General features: G+C 40.3%; 2 protein-coding genes across 2 annotated transcripts; both read right to left on the minus strand.

Annotated features, from left to right (window-relative positions):
• Positions 1 to 260: 260 nt before the first annotated feature.
• Positions 261 to 7,365, minus strand: and2 (actinodin2). The gene is made up of 6 exons (XM_061731191.1): positions 7,235 to 7,365; positions 6,656 to 6,747; positions 4,556 to 4,600; positions 2,709 to 2,872; positions 1,271 to 2,164; positions 261 to 1,080 (listed from the first exon to the last, which is right to left on the minus strand). The coding sequence occupies exons 2-6, from the start codon at positions 6,726 to 6,728 to the stop codon at positions 682 to 684; spliced, it is 1,575 nt and encodes a 524-aa protein (XP_061587175.1). The 5' UTR covers positions 6,729 to 6,747; positions 7,235 to 7,365; the 3' UTR covers positions 261 to 681.
• An 11,930-nt stretch (positions 7,366 to 19,295) lies between these two features.
• On the minus strand, positions 19,296 to 21,482 carry apoda.1 (apolipoprotein Da, duplicate 1). Its single transcript, XM_061731193.1, has 5 exons — positions 21,386 to 21,482; positions 21,135 to 21,270; positions 20,121 to 20,242; positions 19,935 to 20,020; positions 19,296 to 19,801 (listed from the first exon to the last, which is right to left on the minus strand). The coding sequence occupies exons 2-5, from the start codon at positions 21,249 to 21,251 to the stop codon at positions 19,566 to 19,568; spliced, it is 561 nt and encodes a 186-aa protein (XP_061587177.1). The 5' UTR covers positions 21,252 to 21,270; positions 21,386 to 21,482; the 3' UTR covers positions 19,296 to 19,565.
• Positions 21,483 to 25,735: the final 4,253 nt, after the last annotated feature.

Raw genomic sequence — 25,735 nt, forward strand, 5'->3', positions numbered from 1 at the left:
GGGATCACTATCTGCTGTTTTTGGATGAACTATAAAGGACATAGTGTAAAACATGCTTCAATGGTCATTCAGTGTAATTTGTATCAAAAGTTTTGTTTGCAAGGTATCTCAAAACTGTAGGGTGGATTTTAAATAAAATCCTACTTGAAAGAAGGATGGATTTGCAGTTATTTCCATCTTTAGCTTTAAAGCAAAGATTTCTGTGTCGATCTTAGTGTGAATATGATAAGGAATACAACTCAATAGATCTTTTTTTAAGTTGTTTTTTTATTACGAACTTCATAAAAACTAAACAGATAAAGCATTGAGAAGGTTAGAGTCACAAAAGGTTTGGGAAATCAACATTAAATACAGTTTGGATGAACAGAATGTACAACAGAGAAAACATCTTGCCTGCTAACAGTTTCAAACTAACACTATACTATCAAACATCTATACATGAGTCTTCTCTACAAACATTAAGTATTTAATGCATGTTTTACATAATCTGACCATATATGTTGCTGTTTAGACCAAAACCAAAAAAACCTTCAGATGGCTTTACTGTTCAGAAGCTGCTTTGTTCATGTTTAATTTGATATATTTTTTAGGCCTTAATGGTACTGTGTGAGTTTTGCTTTATGAAGTCCAAAAGCATTAAAATGACCTCTATTTTACCACTTTGGTTTCTCTGAAAGTTATTTATTTGTGCTGGTTTACAACTCCTCTGAGGAAATCTTCAAAGCGCGGGACACCGGACTGTGAGACCGGAGCCACCTTGGCAGGTTCATCTGCAGCCTCTCCTTCGTCAGCCAGGGGCTCATCAGCGGAGGCGGCCGGCTCCGCACGGCGCAGGCGGCAGTTGTAGTCGTATTCGGGGTCGCAGTCGGCATCGGGAAGGATTATACCGTTGTCACTGGCCTTTGGAGCCTCAAGGCTGGAAGGTGAAGCAAACTTGTAGCAGTTGGGATCGTACGGATGGCAGAAGGGTGTCCCCGGAGCCTCGGAGCCAGACTTGACGGGGGTGCAGTCTTTGTCATAGTGCACATAACAGTCGTGTCCCTCCTTGGTCTTGCCGCGCACACCGAGCTTGTAGCGGACCTGGTTGATTGATTCATTTGTTTTTTTTTTTGGTTCAAAACAGATCGAAGATCAAATAAAAAAACATTATTCAACACCCATTTCATTTTACCACATTTAATAAATGACATGTTAGGAATAAAAACTAGATTACACTGGATTAGTCAAAAAGAAATGATTCAAATCTACTAACAGGACTTCGGATTCAGACCTGATGCTCAGGGAGCTGCGGAGGGGGGTGACGCAGAGCAGCGGCAGCGGCCAGTATGCAGTACGGGTTCTGGCGAGGATCGCAGGTCAGATGAGCAGCGAGATGTGCAGGCTCCCCCTTTGGGGGATACTCCAGGACGGGCTTGCTAAGGCTTGACAACCTGGTGGCGATGAGGGGGTTGCAGCCGGCATCGTAGAGAGGGTTGCAGTGCTGCTCTTTAGGGGCATCGCCAGCAGCCAGGGGGGCAGGCGGCGCAACGCCGCTCACACAGAAAGGATCCACGGCTGGGTCACAGCTGGGGTAGAGCAGGTGGTAAAAGCCAGTGGGGGACTTCTGGACAAGGTGGGGCTTGCAGTACGGGTCTTTGGGGTCACATTTAAGGGCAGCATAGGATGGAGCTGGACCGTGGACCGGGCGGTAGCCGTATGCTGCTCTCAGATGGTACTGCAGACACTCCACATCGTCAGGGTGACAGATCCTCAGCAGCTCAGTCCTCTGCTCAGCGCTCAGGAAGGGCTCCAGGACGGGAGCGTAGTAGTAATAACCCGCGGCGCCCTTCTGGGCCATGGGGAGAACTGGGGCTAGGATGGGGGCCGGGACCTTGGCTGCTAGCTCATGCTCTGGAGCAGCAGCTTTAGGGTGAAGGGGGTACATGCAGAAAGGGTCAACATATGGGTTGCACATCCTGACGGCAGCAGACTTGTAGGGGGCAGGCATCACCACCTTGGCCTTCGGCTTGCTGGTTGACTCAGCAATGCACTCTGGGTCATCAGAATCTGCACAGGCTTTGTATATTTCACTAAGGTGCTGGAGGTAGTGGTTATAGGTGGGGCCCTCCTCGGTCCTGTGCTTGTTCTGCAGGTAGGCCAGGTACAGACGGTCCAGATCCTCCACCTGAACAATAGGATGGGAAGAAGACTGAAATTAAGAAAACTGCAGTGATCCAAAAGATTTATATATATATATATATATATATATATATATATATATATATATATATATATATATATATATATATATATATATATATATATATATATATATATATATATATACATACAATAAGTGTGTGTGTGTGTGTGCTTTTTTTCTCCTTTTTTTCTGCCTTTGAAGCATTGAAGTCTGACTTACACAGCAGGGAACAGTATCGTTCAAAAAAACCTAACACTATATTTATTTATATGAGTATAACTGGACCAATAAATCATTCATTGTTGCTTTGTGCAAAACTGAAATAAGGAACCTGCAAAACCAAAGAAAGAAAGTTTATAAATTGATACATATTTGATTAAAAAAAGACATATCAAAAGAAAAGTCTTCCCAAACACAAACCAGTGGTGCAAACTTGCAGACTCAATTTTGCGAGGCATAACAAGCATCATTTTATATTCTGAACTGACAGAAATTGAATAATTAATGTGAAAGAAGCTCCACTCACTCCCTCCTGGTTGTGGCTGTCCATGAAGTACTTGTACCATCCCCAGAAGTCCGGCACACGTTTGAACTTGGGCAGAGCCAAGACGGGGACGTTTCTTCTGTTGCGAACAAGCTTTTTCAAGTTGGCCATGGCCTCAGCTTTCACATCTTCAGACACTGCAGCCACTGAAGGGAGAGAAAGTTGACTGAATTCAGTTTGCCGGCGCCAGCATTTAAACGTTTTCTTGAAGCGAACCCTCAGACTCCGCAAAATCTGTTTAAGGCACAGTGCCCACAAATTATGACATTTGAGAGAAATGCCAAATAATTATCAAAAGAGAACTTGAATTTATAACTTAGATGTATCTCTCTTTCCCAGACTTTAATAATTAAATGAACCTCACTCCCGTCTGTCATTTTGAGTTACAGAGCTAAAGCTAGCAAGATTTTAAATTAGCGCAGGACTACAAGCAAAGAAGACTGGCCTAAATAGGTCCATATTTGTCAAAATTATTCAGCCAACACCTCTAAACTTTATCTGTACATTGTCTTCAATCGATAAAAAAGTAAGCTAAAAAAACACAGCACATATATTGCTGGTTTCATACATGATTTTTTGTCGTTTCAAGTCCTTTTTTCCTTCAGTTCCAGAAATGTCAAGCTATATTGAGATCAAATTCAAACTGTATCAGCTGAGCTTGTTTATGTTCAGTAGAGATGCCAAGTTTATCCTTTTCTCTGTGCGTTTATGGAATCTGTCTTGTTTATGTCTAAGATGTACAAAAGGCCTGCAACAGCCTTTCATATTTCTTTTAGAAAGAAAGATCTGATTTTGTCAAAACAACAAGAAGTTGTTTTATTTTTTTCTAACTGAAAAGTTTTGATATAAACTTTGTATTGCACCAAGTTTAAATCTCTTTGTTGAAAGTTTTACCAGAAATACTGTTAAATTCAGTCAATATCTACTTCATGATAATGAGACCAAAATGATTGACCTTAAGAACAGTACACATGTTGGCCTCTTTATTTACTGTGCTATGCTCTGCAGCCATATTCAACTTAGTCAAAGTACTGTCGAAAATAGTTTTATTGCTGAACAATTCAATACTGCAAAAATGTTTTAGAAAGCCTCACCTATGGGAGCCCCAGTCACAGAAAAATACTACTAGTAGCAGAAGTATTTGACATCCTCGTTTTGAAAATTACACCTGACTGACGGCGATACTAACTACTAGCAGTGTAGTTTGTGATTTTTAAAATGGTCTATGCTTAAAATATGACCAATCCATGAAGGCTTCAGGTTTGAATACTGGCTAGGCCTGTCTGTTTGGAGTTTGCATGTTTTTCTCTGTGCTTGTGTGTGTTTTCTCTGAGTACCCTTGTGCATTTTTACAAATATCCAAGGGTAGCTGGTTATTCTATATTGATCATATGAATGCATGTGTGGTTTTTTCTGTATATGCATCCCTGTGATAGACTGGTGACTTGTACACTGACTTTTGCCGGTCAACGCTGGGATAGGCTTCAGCATACACTTGTGAACCTGAATAGGATCTAGTGGTATAGATCATGGATGTTTTCTCTGGAGGAGAATGACTCTTTGGTATGAAATATTTTTGGAAATCATATTGATATACATCAACATAGAGACTAAAGGAAGGGGAGAAACCCAAAAAGCTTAACCTCTCTCAACAAGTTGAAACAACTTTGAGAATGCCTTTTTTTTAGACTGAACTCTTGTTTTTTAAGGTGAACCAAGATTAATTTGTACGTATTGCTTGCTGTCCAAGAATAATTCATGTATCTTCTTTTGAATGCAAGTATTTGACATGTATGAAGCTTTTGAGTTGCCACGTTGCACATCTTTACCTTCCTCTTGCCTGTGCTGTTCCACTGGAACGGCACCCAGAAAGTCTGTAAAAAAAAAACAAAAAAAAACCAAGAAGCAGCCAAATTAGCAACAACATTCGCTGACTTGAAACAGATGTTGAGCTTTCCCTCAACATTAGAGAAAACGCTGACCCACTAATGAGCCTCTGGGTAAAACACGGCAGGTGCTGGAGCTCTGGCGCCCCGACCCAGGCAACATCCTGCAGATAAAACGCCCCTTTACCCCCCCCTCTCCTCCTCCTCCTCTTCCTCCTCCTCCAAGCCTCCGCCCCAGCTTCAAGTATGTTGTACAGTTTAGCTTTGAACTTGACCTGTGGAGTTTATGTCACTACTGGGGCCCTCCTCAAAGTAAACCTGTAAAACTACAAAGCGTAGGGCCCCACGCAAACTAATTACCAAGACACTGTAACAGCGGCCGCTGGGAGAGAGAGGACGTGTCTGAGTGTCTTCAGCTCTGCTGGGGGTTTTTTAAGCGGAGGTTTATGACTGTTAAATAAGCAGCCAAGTCAGCTGATTATTACAGAAACCTCTGGTCCTTCTCGTTGTGGAAAACCCATCAAAGCAGCAATTAATCTCTCTTAATGACTCCAGCGCGGTTTTGTGGCCCTCAAGAGCATCATCGTTATATGCTATTTTACTGGTTAAACAGACAAAAGTAATGCTCTCTTTATAGCTCTGACATCGTTATAATACCTCTGTCCAGGCCTGGACCGTTATCAGGTCGACTAGCCAACTACAAACCATTTAATTAAGTTACAATACTGGGAGGGAGCTTTAATGCTTTAAAGAATTATCAGCAAAATGAATTGAACTTTTCTTTTTGATAGTTTTTGTGTCAGCCAGAGATGTCTTCTGGCTGAATGTTGACCAGTGTTATCACTCCCAACGCTTCAGAGTTCAGGTTCCCAGCTCAAACAACCCCGGCTCGCCAAGATTCCCACCAACAGACAAATTTAAAAAGTTTTCATTAAGTAGATGACCTGCGTGCTCCTACTTAATTCTTCAGATGTTCAGTGTGTAGAGTATCACTTTCATCAACTTTGGCAATGAACATTGTACTTATCAGAAATGTAATTTTGTATTAATGCAGTGCAGTGTTCCCTGTAACTACTATAACTCAATCAATGATAAACCTAAAGCAGTTTTTGGCACAGCTCTATCAGCCCAAATAGTTGCTGAGTATGCTGGAACTGCATAAATACATCAAATAAAAAGAATACTTTGTGGGACTTTTTTCTTTATTACTGTGCCAAATTGCATTATTTCATGGGCTTTTTTTATACATCTATATAGTACTTTTTCTGTATCAAAGCATTTAATTTCAATACAAATCTGTACATAGCACCTGCTGACCAACCATAACATTATGCCTGATATTGCAAGGGCCCACCTTTTTGCTGCAAAAACAGCTCTCTCTAGCCAGGATTTAGACAAAGAACATCTGAGGATATCAAAGAGGATGTGTCTCGCACCGAAACACCAGCAATAGATCCTTTAGATCCCGTGGATTCTGGGTAAGGTCTTTTGTAGACTGGACTTTGGGCTCGCCGTCAAAGCCTGCTACTGTTGGGAATGACTCTTGGGAAGTGTCAGCGATCAACAGCATGATTGATATCGGTGGTAAGTGTCAATAATGACTTCCATATGAAGATGCAGGTTTCCCAACAGGATATCTCATTGCAACATGATAAGCAGCTTTGTCGTTTTGAATAACACAATAACCACAATTCAATAAAATCTATATATTTCTTTCATGTGTTTAAGTTTTGAAAAGTGATCTTTGGCAAGATCTTTGATTTGTTTTGAGACATCCCCAAACAAAGGATTATTGGTATTGATCCAAATGTTGTTGCAAAGTCATCTCAGCACTGTCACAGATATTAAAGTTTATAAGAGAAATGTTATTATTAGAAAAAAGATTATGAAAAATAGATTTGAATAAAGGCACTATTGCTGTGTAGATGAATAAAATGAGCTTTTCCCCAGCTCTCTACCAAATCTTCTCCCATATTAAGTTTAGTCCACAGGACGTTAAATGAGACGGTGTCTAAAATCCCAAATGAATGTAAAAGCTGTTACCTGGTAATAAAACAACTGCTAACAAGAAGGCTGTTTGGATCAGGGAAAGGGATGGTCGTCCGGCCCGGGCCATTTTCTGTTTTATGTGCTTTCTGGAGGAACAAAGAGGAAACAATATTCAGTGTGTTTGCAGGACAAACATTAGGAAATACATCACGACATCACAGCAGACTTATTATTTTGTGTATTTGTGTATCTTCATTGCTGAAAGAGTTTTAGCCATTTGTAATATATGGAAATCTTTGTAACAGGAATGCTTCTGGATCAAAGAGACAGCTTTTATCTAACTTTTATTTAAACAGCTGATGCCGAGACAACAGAGAGGATTGAGGACATGCTGTAATCGAGCTTTTCCGGGATTACTGAAGGAACCAAGGCTTTGAATATGAATACCAGAAAGTCAAATACTACAAATGAACTCAATATTCATACAGCCAAAAGCCTGATCTTTTCCTTTATGCTGCGGCATGGGTAGCTGGTAAATGACAGTTTCACACTGGCTTTGAAAGTTAAGCAATTAAAATGTCATGCAGTCGTTTTTAAAATTCATGAACTTCAGGTGGTGTCCTCTGTCCTTACCTGCAAAGATGCTGAGGTTGTGGCCTCCTGAGATCACCTGTGGATCCAGCAGCTCTCCTGGGATGGAGGGAGGGGGGGGTTGCTGCACAATCGTTGTCTGAGCTACCTAAACCCTTTAGCTCCTGGCTCCCCTGTATGGCACAGACACGCAGGGAAACATTTTTAAGGAGCCCCCTTGATCATTAAAAGCAAAAAAGGCATGTCATGTAGCGCTGGCATGCTGTTAGGCGCTCGGGGATTGGCTCCTGCTCTGCTGAACGTCCAACCAATCCTGGTCCTGTAATTAGGAAAGGTGAGTTTGAGATTTGGAATAAACAGGATTTTTTTGTGGGTGTGAACGTAAAATGTGTAAATTGTCACATTCGCACAGCTTTAGTGTCTGTGGCAACAAACAGTCGCGTCGCTGGTAAAACTGAAGAGAACAGGGAACATGAGGTATTTCTGGTATTCACGGCACGTTCCTAAAGATACACCAGTAGCAGTGAAACATAATAACATTTCCAGCTACTGTTGTGGACTGCTCACTGCTGTTTGTGTCTTTTGCTTTCTGTCCCTACACCCAGTCTCAGAATGAAAACTATTACTAATAAATAAATACATTTAAGAAATAACTTCTTCTTCTAAAAAAAAAAAAAAAAAAAAAACACTGGGTTTGTATGTGTATATTTATGTATGTGTATGCATATGTATGCGTATATAGTATATGTATATATAGCCTATTAAATATAGTAATACTGCACATATATATGCCTTTGGTTTTTACCTGCATGGTATCAATCATTAATATGTGTGCAGACAAGGTAAAAAAAAAAAAAAAAAGAAAGAACTTCTACTTGTTGATACATGTATGAGAAATATTTTCCGCGATGTCAAGGACATTATCTTTTACCACATTCCCGTCTCTATTGAACCTACATTTTTGACAATTTATGAAAACTTGTGTCAAGAGTCTGCAGCCAGTCTCTGCATCGCTCTGCTCTCGCAGTGGAGATGAAAGGTAGCGCTGGAGTCTGTTCTTCGAAATCTGTAGAAAACACTAACAGAAGAACAGCTATATTATGATTTTACTGTCATTTGTTGGAGTTATTTGGGAATTTAGTCTGTTTTCTGTTTTGTTTGTTGTAGTTTTTGTTTAGTTTTTTCTAAATCCACCTTGTGGGCTTTTTATATATGAGAGCAAGGTTTCTTACACAGAGCCACTAATGAAGCAATCTGCTGCTGCAGTAGAAAAGACAGGGCCATCAGGACCGGCATGCTAACAACTCGTGCCACGTAGCCTGAAGCCTGTGTCAGTGGAACATGCAGAAGGCTGTGGGAGCTTCGGAAACTGCAAAACACGAGCTGGAAAAGATCAAACAGCAAAGGCAGCCTTTGAGGGGCACAACAGCCTTTAAAGACATTCCAACACAAGCACACATTTTTGGAGGGTGGTCCCAACAATTTTCACCACCGTTTAGCGACCTACTTCAGCGATTCATTCATAAAACAAAAGGTTGACGACGACTATGCAACTGTTATCTAAGCCAATCGTGTCTATTCAACTCCAGCATCTTGGTGAATTTCCAGCACATCAGAAGTGGGAAGTCAAAAGCCCTTTTGCTCTTTTCCGTCCTAACAGTAAATTCTCCTCAGCAGTTATAGAATTGACTAATAATGACCTACAAGGAATCTTATTTCTTGTTGGTCTTTTTCCAAATCAAAAATTGTATTTTTTTGCATAATGATTGATGATCAACACCAACAATGTTAAAACCTTAAAGCAGTAGCTACTGGGAAATTTCTTCACCTCAAATTTGGTATTTCATCGACCGTTATTGGGGTGAATTGGACCCCTGTGACTGAGACGGTACGTCTGCTTGCCAGAGGATGTAACTTTGTGGTCACTCTGACAAGAACGTGTATCATGTTAGAGTGAGGAGTCACACACACCATCAACACTTTTCAGCTGGCCAGAAGGTACAGTAGCCTCCGTTCTTTCCCCAATATGTTCATCATGGCAAATGTGCCAAAAAATGTGAAATAATGGACTGGTTTATACTTGTTTCTATCAACTACAGAAAGAAACTAGCTGCAAGGTGGACACCTTGCTCACCATCTTCACCATCTGGAAAATATCTTATCTGTAGCTACTTTGCTGAGACTTGTCGCTGTGGTTTTTGAGGTTCCAATAAAGTTATCTCCTCTGTAATTTTGTCTTTACCAGTTTTTTTTCTACCCTTACACATTTAGCTGCATTGAGCCGAGACTAATGTCTGCACTGATGCCTGACCGCAATGTGTTCTACTGAAATTAACATTTTCTGTGTTGCATGGATTAAAGTTCTCTGTGAATACAGATTTCCATCGGTTGATTCCCAGAAAGGCTGTGCTTGAAACAGATACGGATCAAATGTGTGTAAAAAGTGTTGTTTATAGCATATTGACTATGGAAGTAGTATACATTTTTTTGATGCAACAGAAGACACAGGACATACAGTATAAATGCAAACATCAAGAATGCATTTGACCATCACTCACTGTCATAGAAATAATTTGAGCTATTTTAGCAGACCGTCATTTATCATATGCCATCTGCAGAGTGTCTCCGCGTGACAGTATATGGAGCCTCTGCACAGTATATGTATGGTATAATTATACTCCTAACAGGTGCTCTCCAGGACACTGGAACCTGCAATCCAGTGCAGCACGATACAAGCTCATAATTTTAACATCTCTCACATCACCGTATCTCTGGGGTTTTAAGAATTTCACAACATCTGGAGAGGAAAATGTTTTAGTGTGATAAAAATAAATAAATATATGGAGAGAAAAAAAACCTGAAGCCTGGACAACTGTGGAGGAAATTATATGTCTTTAAACAGTTGATGGCTGGTTTGCTGCACACAAAAAATATAGAGGAGCAAAATACGGTGCACATCATCCATCACTGTCATGTGAATGGGTTTCTGTCATGGGATGCAACTGTCATGAAGCATAGCCTAAAAAAAATATGGAAAATTCAATATCAATACATTCAATCTAAAAAAAATGCATAAATGAATAAAACAATGTCAATCATTTCTGCCACCTTTTATTTTTTCCACAAAACAGTCATGCCGGTGGGTCAAAGTGGTGCAGTGTGATTAAAAACTGGACATGCAAGTGGAATTGAGAAGGTTGCAGAGCAGGCTTCCTGTGGGCATGACGGGTTCTAAGGTCAAAGTTTAGCAACAGGAGTGTATGAACATGCACAAGAATATGTGCAACATCCTCTGTTTCTGCAGGTAGTCGCCATCTAACACTCGTTAAAATCCAGCTCCGAGGTAAATAAGCTGTCATCTTTGAGTTAATGGCATTTTGTTCACTGGGTGTTGCAACTCCTGTGCAGAGGATCGTTTCCTGCACAACACTACAAGTGCTGCAAGTTTGACACTTTATTCATTTATTTGGCAGTTGAATGTTTATAAAAACTGCAGTATATTGAACTTGTCCTAATGTTTATTCCACTCCATAAACATGAACTATAAGTAAATATAAGTAAAGATAAAGAATCAAACCTCCTCACAACATCAGCAAAAAGTCTATTTTGTAAAATTAGATTTGGAATTAAATTGCCTTTTTCTGCATCAGCTATTCTGTATAGATGTATGTGTTGATGATTAGTAGTTATTCATCTTTTCCTGAATTGTATCCTGTTAAAACTAAAAATAATCACAATAATTTAAGTGAATGTGTTTATGTTTTTTGCTTTTCCAATCTGTTATGTTTCATCTATAAAACCCCAGAAAACGCGTAAAAATAATCACAAAGTCCAAAAAGACCTAACAGACCTAAAACATACAAAGATTACATTGTGTTCTTTCAAGGCAAAACTCATGTGTGTTTAAGTTCCTGTATTTGTGCGATCTATGTTTGAACACTGCAGACTACACACCTCTACTATTTGTGCTCAGCGTGTTATTCTCATCATGTTAGTTCACACACTAAACAGAAATCTTGCACGGCGCATGACAGAAAACAGTATTTTGAGCCTAATCATAGCCTCCAAAAAGGAGACTAAACAAGCTGGAGACAGCAGTTACTAACATGCTCAACAATATAAGAAATAAACACGTAGCTGTACTTGTTGCAGTGTCCTGCTTGTAACATGACTGTTTCAGTATCTGCAGTCAGAGCCACGAGTGTTTGGACAATTATACCTTCTTTAGGTAATTTCCTCTGACCGTAAGTAATGAAGATGTCATTGCAGTAACCTACAGAACATCTTTTATCTTATTCTGTCTTGCAGGTCAGAGTTTTGCTGGCCTGAGAGGAAAAATAAAGAAAGCTATTTGTTGGAATGCAACTATACAAGTAACCATAGTGAGAGGATATAAAAGTAATTATGATTTAAAATCGGATCTGCTTTGTTAGATGCAAAGCAGAAAACAATACAATACATGACCCCTGTGTCGCACCACTCCCCAGCCACCAGACCAGTTTCTGCCGCGATGCAAAAGCTACATCGGACCTTTGAAGCTGACTCATATGGGAAAGTTCTCCTCAAGATTTACAGCTGGCCCACTGTAAATTTCTACCCATACCATTTGCTGTCTAATGACCAAGAGGGCAAGACTGTAAATATAAGGATGGCCTGAAATGTCCTGGAAGCTGGCCATTTCCAACCTGGACTGGCCAGTCACCTTGAAATGGAGTCTTAAGACTAAAAGTCTTAAGGCCGTATCAAGCCTGTGACTGATAACACTTGTGCCAAACAAGTTGGGTTGAGGGCGATGGGCTAATATGAGGATTAAATCATACACATTTATTCACCTACTTACTTTCTTACCTACTTGGTTACAGGAACAGGGCTCTAGTGAGGAATCGTCGGTGTGTTGTGTCATCAAAAGTTAAGTATAGTTCAACTTATCAGGTTTAAACGCACACATCAGCTGATAAAACTGCAACCATACAGCCTAGCTGCCAGAAGTTATTGTTCTGCAGAACTCCTGGAGTCTGGATCTTTCTTTACATGAATGAAGACTACGTGTCAAGCTCCAGTGGGTTATATGATAGTTATGATATGCATGTATACATGCATGTATATATACAGTATAAGAGAATGAAACAGCTGCCCTAACCGGGCCTCATACAAACCACATCCACAAATCTCCTGCTGAGGGGTCTGCATGGAATCTGTGACACACATGGCACAAAGTTTTTTTTTTGTGCCTGTTTGATGGAAAAGGGCCCAGAGCCAGAGATCACACTCCAGCATGAAACAGTTTGTAAAAGGGAGGCGGGGGACACACGATGTTGCAAGGCCTGTAAAAAGGTTTCCTGCTGCGGGATGAGGAGCGCTCTGAAGCTCAGGAGCTAATCATCATACGATAATAGATTCAGTCTGTCCTGACTGACAGATTTCTATCTGGAGATGACAGAATCCTCCACAGCACTCTTCCAATTACCCAACTGTAAAAAAAAAAAATGAATAAGTTAGATTTGACTCATATTGAAGATAGTTATTAACATCTGAAAGTGTTGTAAAGTTCAGTCACGGAGTGCAAAGACGGATTAGATTCAGTCCTAGCCCGGCGGCCATCTTAATACCTGTTTAACCGCTTTTACATTGGCGAATACCCCGTGTTTAACGCGTGGATCTCACGTGTCATGTGCCCTTTTAACATTGACAGATATGCTGCCCCACGAATAACTCGCTGTGGGTCAGGTCCAATGTAAACAGAACTAACGTGGGGTGGCGGGTCGTATGAGGCATTTGTTGATCCTGCAACCTCAGTACAGCCCACCAGGGAAGCTTTTTAAAATGTATTTATTTTATTTTACAAAATAAGCCTTGAAAAAGGTCTATGACCGAGGGTTCTTCTTGACTTTGATTTCCTATGGACGCAGAAGAAACTGCCTCCCGATGGAACCAAACAGGCACGAACTAAAGAAACAAGGCATGTGACAGGACTAGCGACAACCAAACTCGTATCCACAAAAGACCTCCAATATGGCTGCATTGGAGTAGGAACGCTGGTAAATGACGTTATCATCAAATCTGCAGCTATCTTTGTTGTTTTGATTCGTGGCTCATTGATAGTTTTGTATGAGTCAGCATATAAAGCTCACCCAAGCCTTGTTGCAATAAGTTTGGTAAGTTCTGTACCAGTGAAAATGTGAATGGGAGGGGCACGCCCGCCGATAGGGGGGGACAAACGGGTCTGTTGTCCCAGGCCCAGGGTAGGAGGGGGGGCCCAGAACTGAAAAAAAAAAAAAAAAAGATTTTTTTTTTTTTAATTATTCTCATTAAATTATGGAATCATTTTTCAAAAATTTTCAAAATATGCCTATTTTTGGAAAAAATATGTAGTATTTGAGTTACATAAAAGCTTGTTATTTGTTTTCTTCCTAATTGTCCTTGTGGTCAAGAACCCCCAACACAAAAATGGTTTGGCCGCTGATCAAAATTTGATGTTATCATTTAATTCAACCATAAGAATGGTCAAAATGTCCGGTCAGCACAAGTCCGGTGCTCAGAAAAGAAGAGAAAAGAGAAGAAGAGAAGAAGAAAATAGAGACCTCAGAGATTCTCTACACAAATATTTTAAAAGGGGTGGTGACAGTGAAGCTGGAATTAATAAAGTCAGCGTAGAGCAAGGTAAGAAACAGCGCAGCCAACGTTTACCAACCTTGTAACTTAACCTAACTGGCTATCTCTAATGTTAACGTCCATTAGCTTGTATAAAAACCTGAAGAGCAGAAGGAAAGGAGAGGAAGAGGGAGAAGGAGAGATCCGGGCACAGGGGGGCCCATCTTAGATTATTTTGTCCGGGGCCCCGGCAGGACTGTCAGCTGGCCTGGGGAGGGGTACCGGGACCATCTGACAATGAAAGTTCATGGTGTTAATCAGTGTCGTTGGCTAGGCTACTGACGTCCAAAGTAAAGCTCATAGTTATCAATTCAAGATCTGGTCTAAATTCTGGGATAGATTTAAGAGACCGTGGTCTTGTTACGTGTGGAGGTTTGTGTATTTGTGTATTGTGGCCTTCCTCAGTTCTTGCCACGTTTCTCTCTCAAACTTCATACAGATGATCTTCTTCCACCTGAGCAGCGTGGAGAGCATGAAGCAGCTACTGGTTGGTACGGACTCTGCTCTTACGGCAGCAGTAACTGGAGCCACGCTTTTTATTTACCAGCTGAGAAGTGCTGACACACAGCACTGACGCTGCCTAGTGTTTCACTAGATTTAGAACAACTGTGTTTCATTCTGGTTGCTGTTTGGCTTCAGGAAATATTAACTTTTGATTTACTGCCCCCATAAAAGCATCATACACTCCCACCGTCACCCATGACATCGATTAAGACTGATTATCTTCAGCAGGGAATTAGACCGAGACTTCTGTTCATTAGTTTGTGTTTCCTTTTATGTCTTTAACTAGTATGGAAAAATAATTTTAGTTTTTTCGGTTTTTCATTATTCCCGTTTCCTCTCTGGAACTGCCCTGTACTCGAAGGCACTTTGTTAGTACAATTAAAACAGATAACGATTTCTCTTTACTATGAATGATTCACAAAGCATGTTGACATTTGATATGTTAGTTGATTTGATCAACTGTAGACTTACAACACAGTGTTTTTATTTCTTTATGTCTTTATTTATTTGTGTTTTTGCACTTAAACATTATGTGAAGGAACATCAGGTGTTTCAAATATTGATATTGATCAGTATGTATTGCTGGGAGTTGAAGGCTTTAAAATAGCTTACTTATAATAGTCATGATGACACATAAATAGAATAAAGGAGCTCAAAGTATTTCAAAAATATTTATACAATGAAACTGATTGTAATACATCAGGTTTTTGAGTAGTTTTACTTTGAAAGCGAATGCAGCAGTATTCTATCTGTGTAGCAGCCTTAACTGATGGAGAGCTGTGAATGAGGTGTCTGTGGTGGCGGTCTGGTTCATCAGCAGTCCTGTGCTTCCCCCAGCCTGCCAGACAGCAAACATGCAGCTCACAGACACAAACCTGACCACAGAAAGCCAGTCAGCAGCTTACTGGCAGCTTACTGGCAGCTCAGCCACAAAAACTGACAGATTTTAAGCTACAAAACACTTGTAGAAAAAAAAAATGTCTCGAGCTCCTGGTTCATATCAGTCCACCTTTCCACGGATGAAAAAAAGAAAAATGTGAATATTATCAAAAAATACCAGGATTTCTGCATTCAAAGAGATCAAGACACATTTTTGTTTTAATTTTTTACTGGTGACAGAATGGTAACAGTACAAACCGCAAAGTAATGAGTAGATAAAACCTTAGAAATTAATTCAGACTCAGTTTATGGAATATTTTCACAAATCAGTCAAATATCCATGAATTTGCAACAAGAGTTAAGTACATACTTTCCTGCTAAGGGGCGACACTATGAAACAATACAAATGCAGAAGTGCAGTTCGTTCAATGACCACTGGGGGGTGGCTGAAAAAAGTGAGTCAGTATCCACTGATGGCCTTTTAAAAATGTCCAGCTTCACAGCAGGGGGTGGGGACATACTTATAGCCTTGTACTAGCAAAGGGTAATAAGAATATAAAGAATAAGATCTTGATTTGCCATTTGTACACAAACACTCAAGGTCACGTAGGAACTCTTGTGCGTTACTCAGGAGTCAGAACAGGAGTCACTATAAAATGGATACACACTATCAAATTAAATAAACAAACAGTACAGTCAATAGACAAATAAAATAGATTAACAATACACTCTATTGACCTTATGCACTCAAGTTACATATTGCACTTGGAGAGACACTTATTATTACACAGAGCCTCAGTGAGGTAGTTGGTGTGAAGAGTCCCCGTTGTTTCTAAAAATGTGCCGTCAGGCTGACGGTGGCAGGAAGAAGCTGCTTCTAGGGTGAGTTATGATGCTGTCTGCTCTGCAGCGTCTCAGAGTCTATGGTGTGTTTGTGTTTGAAGGTGGAGTGTGTTGGATGGCTTGTGTCCTTGTACATGTTCGGAGCCGTCTTTCTGCAGCATGTTTTGTAAATAGCATCCATGGATGGAAGTTCAACTCTGATTATATTCTCTGCCATTTTGACTGATCTTTGGAGACCTTTCTTCTCTGCCTGGATGATGTTTCCGAACCAGACAGTGATGCTGCCGTTGGAGAGGGTCTCCACGAGCCCTCTGCAGGCTTGTGAGAGGGGCCGCTGCCTCCCCCCAGCTTTCCTGAGCAGTCGGCTGAAGTAGATTCTTTTCTTTTCTGAGCCTTTTTCACTGTCATGATGAATTCACTGAACTCGACCTCCAAGCTGTACAATGATACCGAACAGAGTACGGCTTGTTGTGCTGGTAATTGTACTAACAGACCATCATGACTGGTTCTGGGTTGACCTGGAATGGTTTGTGGATAAACCAGAACAGATTTTTCCATGAGCTTAGCTTAGTTAAAGGAGCTTGAGGCAGGATTTATGTATATGTTTTAAGTTTTCTAGTAATAATGTCAGATGAAGCGTTCCAAACCAAAAAGAATGAGCCCTCTAGTGTATCTCTCCGTTGCCTTGAACAGGCTGTGTGCTGCAAAATGCGCTGCAATTCCGGGCCCGAATTTCCCGCGCTGTCCTGCGGATGTGACGTCAAATGATGCTGCATGCGCGTTCTCCCCGTTCTCCCGTGCCGGCTCCACTGTTGGCTACAGTACCCCCGACGGTCGTTGTGGTGCTAATGAATCTCATTTCTTATTCTTGCCTCAAGCTCCTTTAATGTTAACCTGCTAACAGGGCTGTTAAAAAGCTCCGCTGAATGACAGGTGAACAAGCCAGTTAGATTGCTGCACTGCCAGCAGCTCAGGTTTGTTGCCTAGAGTTCACATCTCCAGCGCTGGAGACATGAGATGCAGCTACTGGTTGATCTGTGGTATCAGGGCCGCCACAAGGGGTGTGCGAACCGTGCGACCCCAAGGGGCCTCGCGCTATGGGCCGTTTTTGAAAAAAAAAAAAAATTTAATTTTTTTTTTTTTTTTCGTTTTTTTTTTCAGTTTTTCCCTTATAAATATAAACAGTCACGTCCCATTACAGACCTAAATGTGTACTAGTCTGTGCATATCAATAAATATATGTGCAATGATGCGCGTGTCTGTTGTTCAATACAACTGCGTCAGACCAAGCGCAGACACAAGCTGCTCTGATCCAGACGGGTGGAATGTATCACAAACTGTCACACAATGTCGAGAGAACGAGAAAGATTCAGGAAATTTCCATCAGGGGATGAAAAAAGAAAAAAAACTAAAGAAAATTGAAGAGTTTAATGCCTCTCTGAAAGGCTCGTTTGAGAAATTTGTTAGAAAAATCACCAATCCGACCGGGTCTCAAGCAGCCATGGAGCCCCGCGTCAAGGCAAGTCAAATGATGATGTGGCAGGGGAAGGTATCCAGTATTTTGCTAATTGGAGAGTTAAAATTGCGCATATAGACACCTGATCCGACCCGAAAAACCCAAAAATGTCCCGCCCGAAAAACCCAAAAATGTCCCGCCCCCTGGCCATTTCGCACAGGGCCTCGCAAATCTCCCAGACGGCTCTGTGTGGTATTATAAAGTCTTTGGCATTATATGTGCATTTGTTTGGCCTAGGGGTAAGTCTATTGTTAGGTATATTCAAACAAATAATCAAATTTCCACTTCGCATAGTAATTTGCTTTTGTATAAATTAAAGACGTTTTCTAAAAGCCACATTATTAGTGTTGCCACTGTTGCTAAACTGTAATACATGAGGCTCATAAGGCCCTCCGGTGGGCAAAATGTCAATCTAAAAGTCTCAATCATGTGGCCCTGCGCTTCTCAACCTTTCCCCGACCCTGCACCTAACCTGGGGCTTGCTGATCGGGCTGGAGCTTCGGGAGCTCCGTGCTGGCCTGCGGTCCCCACCCCTGGTCATCCCGTTGCTGCTTCCACCTGCCTGCTGTGCTGTTGACGTCCCCGACCCCCAGTCTGGCCCTCGGCAGGAGGGTCCCCCCTTACGAGCCTGGTCCTGCTCCAGGTTTCCTCCCTCCTAAAGGGGAGTTTTTCCTGCCACTGTTTGGCTTAAGGCTTTTCTCCCACTAGGGGAGTTTTTACCTGCCATTGTTTATGTAATAACTGCTCGGGGGGTCATGTTCTGGGTCTCTGGAAAGTGTCTAGAGACAACTTTTGTTGTATTAGACGCTATATAAATAAAATTGAATTGAATTGAATTGAATTGAATTGAATTGAATTGAATTGAATTGAATTGAATTGAATTGAATTGAATTGGTTGGAACTAGTTATTCTATAAACTGCACGGTGTAATAAGTTGATATGGTTTAGTGATAATGTTGTTTAGAAAAGATAATATATTCTTATTGCTATAAACTTTTAAATTCTGTATTTGTATTACAGAAACCACACAATTAAGTTATTTGTATCCTGACCGTAGCGCTTCAACCCAAACTGTTAGGAATTGATACGGATTAAGCTGGCATAGTTCTTATATAAGCTTAGGATACAGTTGTGTTGGTGCAGTTGTAGAGATGGTGAGACTAGTTGAGGTCCAGGAGGACTCATGCATTCCTTTCTTGTTGTAAATGTAACACAAGCTGCTAGAGGATGCTGTAAACTCAGGTTTTTGGTGAACCACATCTGCATATAAAATAGAAATGACAGACTCAAGGATGACACCAAAGGGGAAAAACTGCAAACATCTGAGATACTTTAAGGTACTAATTAGTAACCTCCAGTTTCATTAAATTCACTGGGGCAGTTCATTAAATTAAAGTTTATTAAATCAGTTTCTGGCTATAAATTTGTGCTTTAAGGGTTTCTGTAGTGCTGAGTGCTGTTTTCATTTAAAAATGCTTCTGGACCAACACAAATCACATGTTTTCACTGAATTTTATTAAGATTAATGAGATCCTCTATGTTTCCAGTTTGTGGAATAAATATTAAGATTCTTCATTTCCATGTGATGAGAATTTTACTTTAGTTTTTTTTCTTTTAATTAAAACATTTCTAATTACAGCAAAAATAGCAGTTAAAAGGAAGTATTCTGATTGTACATTTAGTGTTTTGCTATATAGGGGCGATGTGAACTTTGATTTAGAAATGATTTATGCTCATGTGCATAAAATATCATCACATCACATTATTTATGTTAATGTGCAGGCAAACAGTTACTATGCTATAAACAGATATTTAGTTCTTCTCGTGCATAAACAAACAGAGAAACTCATCTGGGTTTGACCTTCAGGTCACCACAACTATAACATTTCAAATGTAAGATCTTTTTGGAACAAAATCAGCAAGCATTCCTCCTCTCTCTGTCAAACACGGCGCCATCTTTCGTCGTATTTCCACTGCTGCTCAGAGAGTCTTGACACAGCCCTGCTGCCTGCTGGGAATCATCCTGGTCACGTCGATGTTGTTGGTGGCAAACGTGTCCCTGGCTTTCTCGATGGTGGCGTCAGGCAGGCTCCGGTTTCGGCCCAGAATCCAGGCAAAGTCTACGTGGAAGAGCCTGAGGACGTCCGTGCAGGAATACACCAGGGCAAAGTTCACATAGTCAGTGGACACGATCCAGTAAGGAGAGTAGGGAAGGACTGTGTCCAACAGAGAGACGGAGAGAGAGGATGTAAAAACAATCCCAGAGCAGGCATCACAAACTAAATCAGGTCTCTAATATTTAATGTCTACACAGGACTGACAAATCTTCCAACATATTGTCCCGCTTACCGTAGGAATAAGTTATTCCAAGTTTGGCTGGATTCTTCATATCTTCTATGACTCCGGTCCCTTCGATTTTCCTCACCTCTCCTTTTCTGTTTCATTCCACACACACATACATTTCTTGTTGAAACTGTGCACATATTACCCCTCAACCTCTACATTCGCGCAGATGAAATGCACATCGGGACTCACAGTATTTCAGAGCTGGCCACTCGAATGGAGTTGTCTGTCCTCAGGGTGAAATTGGTTTCGATGCAGCGGCCTTTCTCAAACTGGGCTGGGAGTTTGGCAATTTCAAACCACCTCCCCATGAACTGTGAGGGCACGAACAAAGAGACTATTAGGAATGTGAAACGAGAGTGTGAATAACTCCACATACAGTAGTGGTGGCAATTAAAAACTTAGGTGGCCTTCACAGACATTTCTTTAAGCTCCAAATTCTTATACATGCAGTTTTAACCTTCTTATCTTTTTCCTATCCTTTGGTGTCTTATTTACTGAACTATTTTCTATATTGTTTTGTTTTTCTTCTTTATTCTGTGGAAAACAGAGAAGTCAGTTATATATTGCCCCACTTTCAACTCGAATGTAAGATCGTGACATACTGTAGCTTTTATTTCTGAGAAGAAGAAATAACGTCTAATGTCTTGTTATTTATGATTTCATAGTTATACATTCTTACTTTTTTCTCTTTAAATGATTATTTTTTTCTGTTAACACGTCTCCACAGGCAGATTCCCCCTCAAGGGACAAACAGATAATAGTCATTATGAACTATATATCTTTCATCAACTGCACAGAAATACAGACTGTACATGGTCAAGAAAAGTATTTCTTTATAGGTTTGGATCCTTTGACATTCTTTATAGACCATTAGTACCTTTCTTTTTTAATATTGTCAAAAATAATACAGAGACAGACAAGATCATTCTGCAGTGACATTTCCATGACAACATGTTATGTATGTGTGTTGTTAACATTTTCTGACTGCAAAATAAGAATCAAATACATTTACATACCTGTATATTAAGGCCTGAAAATGGCTGATTGAATAAAAGCCAGATGAAATTTGAGTTTACATGACACAGACGAATAATGTAGGGAAGAGTTATCCCTAAAAGCGGCTTTGTTATCTTTTCTTCTCTTTTTAATTGGTTAGGAGGAAGTTTGCAGCCAGTTTAATCACTATATTGGGCTGTTAGTTACCTGTTTGAGGCTGAAGGCGGGCTGGACTCCGGGTTCTGGACACGGGCCCCAGTGGGGAACCTGAGCTCGGATGAGCGGGAGGACGAGTCCAAAGACCAGAACAAAATATAACTTCATTGTTGAGACGCCCTGTTACCTGCAGAAAGATACACAGTCAGAGTCAACGATCTCACCTCATCATTGAAGAATCACACCTTTAAATAGGAAAATGACTTCTTCACACAAAAACGTTCTGATAGTAATCCTTTTACCTGCTTGTCCTGCAGGGTGGATATCTGCTTCCTCGCTAGATCCTGGTGTTTGACTGGAAGATGTGGTTCTCTGCAAGGTTTTGCCGTTCTGCAGCTCCGTGTCATCAATGGGAGTCTTTGTGTTGAGCCATCTTTATTTCAGACATGAAGTAAACTATTAGCAAATTGGAGTCAGGGGGGACATACCAGTGGAAATGCTATAAAACAATCAGGAAGTTCTTCTGCATGAGGTCGGCAGGAGTTAAATTATTTTGTCTGGCTTTGTTTACGTTGTCGTTGTCACTTCTTTTTCATTACTGCATTTGTTTGCCTGCATGATGTTTTTGTGCCGTAGACAAACCGTATCCTAAAAATGCGTAAAAGCATTTCAAAGTAGAGGAAAACAATTATGATTGCATTTGAAAGGGCTTGATTTGGGCATCGTCACAGAAAGCACTGTCCATCTGGAAATCCTTGTTACAGAAAATAAATTTTTATTAAAAACGGATGCCATTTCCCCCCAAGGACCAGGTTCTTATGCCATATCAGCCCTCTTTGAATTTATTTTATGTTGTTTTGTTGCTTGAGTTCATTTGTATTTTGTTTGTACTTCAGCGCCTTCATGATTGCAGCAGTAAAACAAAAGACTTTAATTACTTATGAACAAATGCCAAAACAAAGGCAATGCTGATGAAGTGAATCCAAAAACCGAAATCCAAGCAAACAAGAAAGGCAAACAAAGAGTCTAACTGTGACAAGGATCTTGACATGAAAATAAAAGTACATAAAAAAAGAGCACAAATACTCAGGGGGATAGCTACAAATGCTGATACAACTGACATCTGGTGTGGAATGAGAACAGAAAGCAAAACTTTCCATATAAAGATAATTAAATTACAAGACAAAAATAAAACCAATTTCAAACTGTGGTGAAGAAGAAAACACAACCAAACCCTAGGTCGTCCATGGTGACGGGAGCTGCCAGGACAAAGATGTCATGAACTGGTGGCAATGTAACTTATTTTTTTGTACTGTAAGCTTTTAAACTGATTTGTTTATTGACAACTAAAGTAAATAACTTAGGGCTGGACATCTGATGCATGTACTGAACAAAAATAAAGTATAAGCCAGTAGTTGCTGATACCCAGAGATCACACAATAATTGACCAATTACAGTCAATTCAATTAAATTAAATTCATTTTTATTTATACAGCGTCTATTATAATACAAATTGTCTCTTGGCGCTTTCCTGAGACCTAGAACATGACCCCCTAGCAATTATTACATAGACAATGGCAAGGAAAAACTCTCCTTTAGGAGCAGGACCTGGCTCATAAGGGGGGACCCTCCTGCCGAAGGACAACCGGGAAAAGGGAGATCAGAAAGAGAGGATGAAGAACAGAGAAAAGAGACGCACGGATATATTGTCAATGATACAAAAGACAAGATATATTAGTATAAAATATGTGTTAACTGGAGAACTAAGAGCTCTATGTACATATTACTGATACATGGTGAGATGGTGTACTACAGGGAGCAGGCACTGAGGTGGTCAGAGGACCGGACTGCAGGTCAGCATGCAGCCCTGGAAGTGCAAACATGTACAGAAGAGGAAAAGATGGGGCAGTCCAGCACAACAAACTACCAGAACAATGGAGAACAATTATGGTTATGAGATACTTCGATTAATAACTGTGGATGATTGAGCTGAAGAAAGGAAAGAGAAGAGGAAGAGAAGAAGAAAAAGGGGAGGGCTGCCGGATGGGGATGGGCTTCTAAGCAAGTTGCTTCAGCCAAATCCTTTTTTGATTGAAAGCGAAACAATTAAATTATGTATTATTTCTGAATAAACAAAATAAACTTAATTCATTCATTCATCATGTCGTGGTCCCCCCCCCCCCTCCCTGGGGTAGATCTATAGCAGCATATCTGCAACGATATGCTGCATCCCCCGTGTAGAGTCCAGCATCACAGGGGTCCCTGATTAGTCCCCTTGTAAATAATTAGTCTAGTTTGTTTGTTTTATTACATTTTTAACACTTTTCTGTCCATCTACAGCTGGAGAGAGAGGACTCAGTCCAAGATCGATTGCATTATTGTTGATGCACAAATCAAGACAGACAGGCATTTGTCCAGCAAATGCTGATAACTTTACTCTCAAGGTTATTATTACCTCCTTGTTCAAAATATCAGTTTTAATTTCAGCCGATGGCAAACTTGATTACTTTAAGGAAGTGTTGTCCTGCTCTCAAGGTTCTTGTTACATTTATTGATTAAAACCAGCAAAGTAACACCGAGATTCAGTCTCAGCCGTCTCTAGTGCCAAATGTGAATGGCTTTACAGAAGTATGTCACACATTAACAAGAATGAAACTAGGACTTGCAGTGGCATCAAAAAAGTATATTCATAGTTCAAATGTGCCAAATTGGAGAACAAAACCAAAGTTGTAAAAGTTGCTTGTCAGTTAATATTCACTTCATAGAATAGTGACACCTAATTATCTACAATGTCCTGTTACAGAAACGCTCAAACCAAACACTGTCAATTACATGCTGTACTGTGACGTGCTGTCTGATTCCAGACAAAGCCCTTTGGCTTCACACAAGTTTGAATTACAGAAGAAAAAGATCAAAAGGCACAATTTTCAGCTAATACACATCAGAGAGCTATGACTTGTTAGCTGCAGCCAAACACATCAAAGCCCGGTTAAAGCTGACGCCCAGTTTCTCCCTGGATGGAGGCGATGCGCTCAAATGGTCAGAAGATCAAGGAAGGTTTTGAGCACACAGCTGAGCGAACTTGCTCATTAGATAAAGGGAAAATATCAAAGGAGGGAATAACATTAAAGATGCACAATGTAAAGACTGTGGAGATGGATTTTTGAGGACACTTTGGGCTCGGATGCTTGTAAGCCATGATTGTAATATGACTCTTTTACTGTAATGATACTGTAAGGATTCTTTAATTAATACTCTTGTCTTCTGTTTTTTTTTTTTTCAGTTTTGACAGATTCAATCATATATGTCGATGTCTTATCCAGTTTATGGTCATTTGCCTTTGATATTTATGTTATGAATTTGCTTTTGAAAGGTCACGTGTGGCCCTCAGGTTTGTAACTGTCATTCAGTATTTAAATGATCCATTCGCTCACTCTGCACTTTCTCCCTCGCCAGCTCTCTTCCTCTTTCTGCTGCATCTATGTTATTATTTCTGCAGAAAGATGAGCTCAAATTGACAATATGATTGCAATAGAAGCTTTCATTATTGTGAAGAAAAGTAGGAGGCTCTCTGTAATTGATGTTGCCGTGGTGAATTGCAATAATGGAGCATAAGTGATGTCTCTGTCTCTCTATTGTTGTAGGCTATCTGGTGTCGCTGCATGTGGAGCATGCTCTTAACTCAGAGTCAACAAACTCATAGTTGACAGAACCAACTTTAAAGTCCCAAATATTAAACTCTGACTTTCTCCTCTCATGGTTTGTTGACTTTGAGTTAATACTTAAATTGAGTGTTTGTTGAACTGCCTACAGTATCTGAAATAAATCCAACTTTTTTATTTTTGTGTTCACATTTGTGAATGACGAGAGATTTATGACTGTGACGAAGAGTAATCTGGGTTAGAAATCTCGTAGAATCCCCTATCCTGCCTTCAACAGCCAACCAGTCCACTATGTTCCCCAGTAATAATCATCAGTGTTGTGCAATGAATCTTGGGATATGCTGAGCTGTGAACGATCCATCCACTGTAGCTGTCTTAGCCTGGAAAAAATGACACATTTCTGGATTTTATTTGGAGCTAAACCAAAGGAATTATGATGGAAGTAGTACAAGAAACGGAGGGGAGAAACTCAACCAACAGAAAAACAATGGTCCAGCAGGTGAGGGAAGAAAGACAGTACAATATTCAATTGAAAGAAAATATTTAAAGACAAAAGAATCGGTGAGACATCTAGGTAGCTAGAAAATAAATTATATAAAGGCCACCTGCAATGCACTTGTTCTCATATAAAAAGAAATAACATTTCTAAACTGAATAGTCAACCCTCAGATTAATGATTAGAAAAGAAAGAATGAGGTGGCTTGTGAGGGAAACCGTCAGCTTCTCTCTAACAGATGTTTCAGTGACAAACTTATCTGATGGTGTTACGTGACAGCAACGGTAAAGACTCACATGTCACTGCACATGCTGCTACACCTGCACGCTTACAACTGTGATACACACACACACACACTGCAGGTTAAACTTGTGTAAGAGTAAATGGTTAAAAGTGTGCTGTAATACATGCACACAGAGCTCGAGAGCTGTATTTTTTTTTTATTTTTTTTTTGCTGCGGTGATGCTGGTGTGCATGATTTTTTTTCTTTTTTT

The sequence above is a fragment of the Cololabis saira genome, chromosome 10, assembly GCF_033807715.1.
Source record: "Cololabis saira isolate AMF1-May2022 chromosome 10, fColSai1.1, whole genome shotgun sequence".
Lineage (NCBI taxonomy): Eukaryota > Metazoa > Chordata > Actinopteri > Beloniformes > Belonidae > Cololabis > Cololabis saira.